The sequence below is a fragment of the Phallusia mammillata genome, chromosome 3 (assembly GCF_965637545.1).
Source record: "Phallusia mammillata chromosome 3, kaPhaMamm4.hap1.1, whole genome shotgun sequence".
Classification (NCBI taxonomy): Eukaryota; Metazoa; Chordata; class Ascidiacea; order Phlebobranchia; family Ascidiidae; genus Phallusia; species Phallusia mammillata.
In genome coordinates, this window is record NC_137254.1 from 14,384,177 (window position 1) to 14,392,978 (window position 8,802).

Sequence of the window (8,802 nt, forward strand, 5' to 3'; positions counted from 1 at the left end):
TTTCAATTTAGTTCAACTTGGAAATTTGCGCGGAATGAAGCAATGCCGTTTAAGTTTCTTGCTCAGGGAAACACAAGCGACTGAAAAAGGATTGGAACCTACAACCTTGTGAATACAAGGCGGTTGCACTAACCATTCAGCCATTTTGACTATTTGGTTGATGATTTAAAAGTGAAAACGTTTTATGCCATATAGATATCTCATTTATGGCATCATATGTAGCCATCGGTTCATGGTTTTACACAAAAGATTTACGATGCAGACATTAACTCAACTTTGTTCCTTCTAACAGGAAACTGTGCAACTGACGAATTTGAATGCGCATCTGGAGCTTGTATTTCCACAATTTTGAGTATGGGATTGTGTGAATGGAGATGATGAGACTGGTTGTCTTCCACATGATTATGTCCAAGGCAAGTTTCAGCCAACAAAGTCCAAAAATCTCACATGTACATTGGTGCTTGCAAATCCATCCATGTACATCAGAGACAACCGCTCTAATATGTAAAGTTGTGCACGTAACCATAGCAACTTTGTAATTTTATTTTGCAGATATTGATAACTGCACTGCACATCAATTCGTTTGCGCCAGTGTCACGTCGATTTTGCCGGCGACTGTTTCGGTAATAAACATTAAATAATATGGACTTGACTAATTCGGTAACGAAACTTAAAAAAACGAAAAAGACACAAATTTTTTTTCTGAATTTTTTTTGTTCAATATTTGAGAATTGACAGACAATAGACAATATATGTGAGAATAACTCATGGGTTCAAGGCTAAAAAATCAAATAACAAATGTTGGGTACCCATGTGTTTCTGTCTAAACCAAGAAACGACAAAACATTACGACAATTGTGACCACTGTGTAACGTAACATGGCAAATGACATATACAAACGTGTTATTTTCCAAATGTTAGAAAAACAATACGTTTATCAATGAAATTGATTTGAAGGCTCTCGTATGTAATTGGCCTCTGCGTTTTAATTAATCTTCTGTTAATTTCTGTTGCCATTTATTGTAAAGGTTTTGTGGTCACTTTGATCTGACTAGGAAAAGTATTTCCACTACCCGCTGAGTCATCTAGAGAAGCTGTATGGCATTAAAAACAGTCAATCTTTGATTTAAAAAAAACAACAATTTGTTTGGTCTTTTAATGATCACAACCAACTGCACAACATCCGGAGTTTCGGCCAGGTATGTTCTAAACTAAAAAATATATATTTTTGTCCTGAAAGTGCCACTAATATTTATAGCAAGTGTAAATGGAATTTTTGGGGATTCCAATTTCTATTATACTTTCGTTTGTTTTCGCAGCCTGTCAGGAGGTTATGTACGATGTTTCCTCCACGGCAATCAAAGGGATTTATTACAAAACAATGTTACATGTTTTCAAGCGAGACCAGGTAGTATAGGCACAATTGACAAAAACTACACACAGAACAGGACCAAAAACTTTTTTGTAGGTATTTTCTCAGTTTCCACCAGTATGTAGGTTGAAGCAAAATGAAAAAAAAAACGTTTGACAATTAGGGTTACTAAAATACCAAATTCTGTACACAAACACACACATTACGTAACCAAATCACCTGTTAAAGACAATCCGGACTACATTACGTTGCAACAATTTCAATGCCTTTGCAGTTGTGTGTATTGAGGCAAGACGCTGAAATGAAGTTCTTTGTACATTTAGGGCAATGAAGTTTTTTTAGCTTTGTTTTTCCATGTTCTGTCTTCATGTGTTCTTGAAACTGTTCTATTCTTGGAAAGCTAAGAGGACATTCGGTGCACTGATGACGTTGCGCTGTTGTGTGAATTTTCATGTGACGCAACATGTTTCCGCGCTGACAAATTTTCTTCTCGCAATACTTACAAGCGAATGGCAACTCGCCGGTATGGAGCAGCATATGGTTGTGCAAAGTTTGACTATATCCGAAACTCTCTTTACAAACTTTGCATTGGTAAGGTTTTTTCTTACAATGAACTTTTTCCTCGTGGGTCGTCGCTTGTGATTTTGTAGCAAAAGTCTTTGTGCAGACGCCGCAATTGAACTGTTTATTTCTAGTATGCATCACCATGTGACTTTGAAGATGATGCTCTCTGCGGAAATTTTTTTCACAAACGTCACATCGGAAAGGTTTTTCGTCATTGTGGACTCTCATATGGGCGATCAAATTGTGTTTGAGGTCCGAAGAGAAAGTGCATTCTGAGCACTGGTGGCGCTGTTGCATGGAGAGCCCGGGATGTTGTGACTTAAAATGCCAAACTGCTCTTCGCACTCGATGCACTTGTGAAGCGTATCTGTGAAAATGTCGTCGTTGTATCGTGGTTTAGAGCAGAAGCAATGTTACCATATTGATAGTATTATTTCTGTAGTAAATAAGGGTAATTTTGTTAATAACATAAAAAGAAGTTTATGCAGTCCGATTCAAAAGATATTTTACTCTACCCATAAAAATATAAATTTGTAATCCAAAAAGCATTTAAAACAAACCTTCGTGATTTTTTTCGTGAAGTCTACAAGTTCCTGCTCGTGCAAATTGCTTGTCACAAAACTTGCATCTGTACGGTTTTTCTCCTGTGTGGCCATTTAAATGCTGTTCGTAACTGAATTTCCATTTAAAAACCTTTTGACAGAAACTACAGACAAACCCCTGTCCTTGATTATGCATAGATCGCTTGTGACTTTTCATGGCACTTGACTGGCTAAACTTTTTCCCACATAAGTCACATTTGTACGGTTGTTCAAAAGTATGCGTGCGAATGTGAAGTTTTAGATGTTCCTTTCGCTTGAATCGTTTCTCACAAATTTCACACGAAAACGGGCGTTCCAGATTTTCCTGAAGTGACATTTTCCAGCAGTGATCGACTTTATACCCACAAATTTCTTAAAGAAGCTGAAACTGTAGACTTCTGCACAAAATGAAATACTTAGCTATTTGGTATGCGTTTTTGTTCAAGCAATGACTAATTTGACCAAAAGAGCGCTTTAAGCACACTAGTTATCAACATTGCACCTATTTTTTTCTCTTGCAAACTAACCTCCTAAACAGTAGTTCGAGAAAACCGATAAGACATCGCACTTTGTCGCAAAAGAACACGCAAGCTAGATAATGACTGGCAATTAACACCTTCTCCATTGTTATTTTCAGGCCATACACAAAAGAAGGCAGTTGGAAACAAGCAGCTGCGTAAATGGCCAACAAGACAATTGTTACCACAACTTTATTTAGAATTTAATGCGGCTTATTACATTATTACCGCTGTAAAAAGCCATTTTTCACATTACACTTTATTTGCTAAAAAGCTTACAAATATTTTTAAATATGGTGTGAAAGATGTCGGTAATTTTGGTAACAATTGAATAAATAAAATGAGGCCCTTGTCTTAGTCATTAAGCCATGAAATATTCAGTAGTAGGTGCATGCTTTATTACAAGAATTTTGCGACAGGCTAGTTAATCTCTCAAGACACACCGGTTAAAAAACACGCCAAGCTACGTTGCATTGAAAATAGAAAGTGTGTATTGGCGTCCCAATTCTTTCGTTTAAATGTGAAAAAATCATTCTGCACTACGGCAGGGACTAACTTTTTTTGTAAAATTACCACAAGATCTCTAGTGAAATACATTTATAGGTTTGAAGAATTCGGGCCAAATGTTCATAGTTTGCAGATAAGAAAAAATTTTTTTTTCAGCGATGTTAAACAAAGAAAACCGTAATGTGCGCCGCAACTTAAGTATGCCACAAGCTGACAGGGTACAAACTTGACACCACTACGTACAACTTTTAAAACTGGAAGTTCTTTATATGTTTCCTAATCTTTATAACATAGATGGCGAAATAAAACCAACACCAATCTTCAAGTAAAACCATATCTGTTTCACATACTTTTCACACTGCCTACCACATTGAGCGACACTGACGAAATTTAAAATTAATTCTTGTCGTAGACCAACTAAGTCACTTCCAAAATAACTGCTCCATCGGGTATTCAAGTGGTACTTCGCATATCGTTGCGTACGCATTTGCAAAGTCATATCGTAAGTCTAAGTTTCATGCAACTTACATCCAACCCGGTTTTCTATGTAGTAAAGTTTTCCAAAACCTTTCCTTGCCTTTCCACACAGAACAAGTCTATCGTGTGCGGCGAACGCAGGCGTTCTTGTCAAACAGGAAGCAATTCAATTCACGTGGGGAACCAGAGCACGTAATGTGGGGCGGATTAAAGCAGCGGCCGTCAAATGAATCGGGGTATCTTTAGTGTGTTTCCATGGCACGTCTATAGTGGTTAACTGGTCTGTTTTTCGACGCAGGTTATACTTTTAACTACAAGTTATCCGATAAAGTTGTTTCGTACACTCCTTATACTGTATGTTCTTTGGAATAAAACTGTGGTTTTAATGTAAAAGTGGCAACAGGCTTTGTGGTCATTTTTTGCCAAAACATTATTTTAACTTCAACAAACTTTAACGTGAAATTCGAAACTCCTACAGTTATTCTTAATATGGTTTAAAATACCAATACGACAGCGATGTAGAACCTTACGCTTTAATATAGCAGTAAGTATGAAAAGCATCAATATTTTAAACCATGTTATGAATAACATACGGATTTCCTGAACTCGGTCTTTATCAACTGCTCTACAAAAATAATGAATGTGGTATACACTTTCTTTTCCTAGTCGTACCTTTCCATAGTTCGCGCCACGCAATATAAGGCGTTTGTGCAGCTACTGCTAATATACAATCGGAAGCAATTTAGTTGCCCGTTTCTGACCACACTTAGTGTCGAAAGCATATGAAGAAATACATTTTAAACTCTGTGAGACCAGGGCTACTCAAATTTTCTTGCTCTGCGACCCCATTTTGAAACAGAAATTTCTACGCGACCCCTTGATGGGTATGCTGTAAAGAAATATACTTATATATATACCATCTCATAATTCCTAAAAAGCCTAACTTTTTTCTGACTTGATACACAGCATGACAGTCTTAGTTTTTATGACGTAATAATCTATATTGTGACACTTGTGGTATCTGCTTTTCCGCATTGTTTGCGCACAATAGGCATGAAAAAGTCTGGCGCATATGGCTACTAGGCTGGCAATACTCTTTGAAGTTCTGCAAAATGTGTTTAGAGCAGTTAGAATAGACGGGAATGATGTTTAAACAATAGATGTACGCACGTATACTATTTACTGTGACTGACATAATAACCCATAATGTTTCGCGACCCCAAAATTATATTTCGCGACCCCAATTGGGGTTTGAGAAGCCCTGTGTTAGACGATGATAGTTTATTTTCTTTGTCGCCATTTGCCTGCTATACCCAAGTCCAACATTTTGAGGTGTTAACTCAGTATAGCTTTATTACGATACTTGTTAAAACATTCGTTTATTTACGTCTAAGTAGATCTCCCGAGTCTGTTTGCGGTGTTATATAATAACAGAAAAATGAGGAAGAGAAATTATTTAACCGCTTTTACCTTCATGAAGTCAACTGTAAGATTCTAGGAGATTATTCCGTCTTGGGCCCGAAATTTTTTTGTTGTATGTCAGTGCTGTTATTTTGATAAATAATTTCAGGAGCGATATACACATCATACTAAACTGGTAACATACAAACACAATTGAAATAAGTTCGTTCAACAACAAACAAAAAAAATGAGATTTTACAGAAAGCAAATCCTAATACACTTTTGGCGAAAAATTGAAAATTTTTACGAAAGTTTCGGAAACTTCGCTGACAATTAAATCGCCCAAATTTGTCGCAGTGACGTCATGAGGTCGCCATAGCTTGTGGTCACGCTTGGTTAATGTCGCTGCCCTGAACTCACAATCAGAGTTGAACTGCAAAACTCGGTGATTCCCCACATCACAAACAAACACGTTGTCATGACAATCGCACGTGACGCCGGCCGGGTACTTCATCTCGTACCCACAACCGCTTAGGGGGCGGATCAGGTGTATGGGGTTCCCATAAGGGTCAAAAACCACCACCTGGTTTTCAAGGTGGTTTGGCACCACAACGTGGCCTTTACTGTTGCAGCAAATCCGCAGGAGGTCGCCCTTGATGCCCGGATTAAAACTTTCCAAGAGTCTGCTATCTTTTGAACACGTAGAAATCCGCATCTTGCGTCTGCATGACAGAAAAATCAAATGTTCAACCTTATCTTCCCACAACTGCAATAATGTTACGTTATAAGTTCAACATTCTTTACAAATCATACTTATATTCGTTATCCAGACTTATAGATGGGCTGAGTTTATATTTCTTCTATTCACTGGCCTGTTACCATTAGCAACAAAAGTTAAAGAATACTGAGAAAAATTTTCAGCGAATGTACAAACTTAATTGAATGTGCTCTTAATTTGAAACTTACCTGTCAATAGCAACAATTCGGTCCATATTGACTACAGCGATACAAGATGTTGAACCAATCACACCCGGTCCGAAGCTGCTTATTTTTCGGCCTTCGGGAGAGAAAATCCCAATCCTCGAAGTCCCGTCAAAACCAACGCAATTAATACATAAGTTCCCGTCCCTACAAACCTGGACACCTTGCGCTTGGAAGTTAAATCCTTTCATAGTGGTCGGAAAGGAACTTCTGTAAAGAAGAGAGAATGCGAGACCAAGATCATACATTTTTGTTAAATTAATTCTTTTTTTTACACCAACAATTAACAACTGTTGAATTAGAGTTCGTAACTATCGTAATGTTCGGTGTTTTAAACTTAGCTACTCACATTGGTTTTCGCTTTAACAGGTCAATAACCTGTACGCGTTTGTTCCAAAGGTCACATACATACAGGATTTTGCCATCCTTGCTAGTGGTAAAATGTTGTACCCAGCCCCCGAACTGACCTGGGGCCTTTCCTTTTCTCCCCACCTATAAAGTGTGTGCGGTTTAAGTTAAACTAAGCAACTTAGTAATGCAAACTTCACATCAATATTTTTACATTAGCGAAAGTTGGATAGATTTCAATGAACAAAATTAGCAAGATATGGGTATGTTTATCCTACCTCAAAATTGTAGTTCACATAACCCTGAACAGGAATAGGTTTTGCAGGTGGGACTCCCACTTCTGAATAGGGATCTTCCCCTGCTTGTAAACCATCATACGAGAAACTCCTAAATTGTATGACATCATCAGGTTTGAATCCACCGAACTAATAAAGTTTTACTTAGCATAAGAAAATGCAACCAAAAAAAGTAACATAGTTGTTTGTTTCGCGCTTTACGTTAAATAAAACCTGAAAGGCTGCACTTGTTTTTACCTGTCTCAGAAAGAGCGTCCAAATCAATATAGAAAAATTAAACACTTTCTTTACAAGCTTTTAGATTCTTTACATGGCTGTTACTTGAGTGCATGCTTCTTTCAAACGCTTTGCTTCAATGTGAACAAGTATAATATGGACATGGACGGTTGTAAAGCTGTGTTACCATTTTTCTAGACGACGTCATGTTCCTGTGACGCTCTGCCGGTAAACGCAAAGTGGACGGATATCAGAAGTAAACTAACAATGGCATAAAACTGTTAAGCGGTATGTAATAAATACACAACCTGTAGGCTCACAACGTCATACATGCAATTTGCATAACTGTCAGTGCCGTTTTTATTGTGGTTACTAAATGCCACACAATAGTGTCAACAACAAAAAGTTATTGCAAACTGATTCCAACTGCAACATATGACCCTTGCTCTATATCATAAATGGAATCGCAATATACATTGCCGTTTACACAAACTTAACAAATTTTCCCTTTTTACGAAATATCCTAATAACAGACTGCACAACTTCGCCTGTGAGTTGCCTTTTCTTATAACAGCAAGCACAATACAACCACGAGTTTACACACTGTTCGATGCTTGAAACGTTTAAATCAACACAGAACAACACCTGTGGGAGGCATTTGCAGGTTCGACTGATTGTTACGTCACTGAGAAGCGGAAACGTCGCGTCATACAACTGTGTGTCATGTAGTACGGCTATGTATTAAAGTATTCGAATGATAGCTGGATGTTCTATTAAATATAGTTTTGCCAACTAATATGATTAAACAATCTAATGCGAAGATTGTGGTACCTGCTGTAATTGTTGCGACATGGAATATTAACGCTTTGTTAAAACATCCGTCGCTTGAAATCAAAACATAGATTGCATTGATAACATTCAAGTAATAGTGATTCACTAGCTGATTTGAAACATCATTTTCAGTATAATTTACATATTAACTGGTAAGTGAGTTTTTACTTTTTTGCACTTGGTTCAGCGTTTCAACGTTTTCAGGGTGCAAGAAACTAACAGTTTGGTTGAATTGCGCACTTTATAACACAGATTGCCACAATGTACAATCAGTACAATATTCACAAAAAAACTTATTGTAACGAAGTTGCCTTGTCTGCCTATGCGTGTGTTGTTCGGGTTAATTGTTCGTCCCCGAAAATCGACAATGATATTTAAAGTCGATAATGACATTTTCGCTACATTTGAGTTCGCAAGGAAGATACTTTTTTTGTAAACGCGACACTTTCGTTCCATAATCTTTCTCCGAAAACCTCATCCTTGGCAAACTCTCACAGTTCCTCTCGAGTACAGTCTGTAAAGTACTTTCCGCTCATTTGAGTAACATCGTCATATGAGCAGTATAAAAATGTTTGAATACGTCGGTTTCCCGAGTTGTTAATATTTTGCGTTAAACTTAACAAGTGCCTATGAAATCTTAGGTCACCTCTTTTACAAAATCTCGATTGTTACAAATACTCTTTATATTTGGGAACGACAGTTATTATTTT

The 8,802-nt window shown here is 37.4% G+C and overlaps 1 protein-coding gene and 1 pseudogene across 2 annotated transcripts; both read right to left on the reverse strand.

Moving 5' to 3' along the window:
* Positions 1-1,120: 1,120 nt before the first annotated feature.
* Positions 1,121-2,989, reverse strand: LOC145218965 (uncharacterized; annotated as a pseudogene). Its single transcript, XR_013857793.1, has 2 exons — positions 2,497-2,989; positions 1,121-2,303 (listed from the first exon to the last, which is right to left on the reverse strand). The product of XR_013857793.1 is annotated as an uncharacterized LOC145218965 (transcript).
* A 2,340-nt stretch (positions 2,990-5,329) lies between these two features.
* On the reverse strand, positions 5,330-7,176 carry LOC145219001 (uncharacterized). Its single transcript, XM_080086420.1, has 4 exons — positions 7,028-7,176; positions 6,751-6,893; positions 6,387-6,611; positions 5,330-6,142 (listed from the first exon to the last, which is right to left on the reverse strand). The coding sequence occupies exons 3-4, from the start codon at positions 6,590-6,592 to the stop codon at positions 5,692-5,694; spliced, it is 657 nt and encodes a 218-aa protein (XP_079942546.1). The 5' UTR covers positions 6,593-6,611; positions 6,751-6,893; positions 7,028-7,176; the 3' UTR covers positions 5,330-5,691.
* Between the last annotated feature and the right edge of the window lie 1,626 nt (positions 7,177-8,802).

What these genes read in the sequence shown, in the direction of transcription:
- LOC145219001 (XM_080086420.1), bottom strand. Translation starts at nt 6,592, where the DNA reads ATGAAAGGATTTAACTTCCAAGCGCAAGGTGTCCAGGTTTGTAGGGAC. An exon ending in CGAATTGTTGCTATTGACAG is followed by an intron (nt 6,143 to 6,386) that starts GTAAGTTTCAAA and finishes TCTGTCATGCAG; the next exon opens with ACGCAAGATGCGGATTTCTA.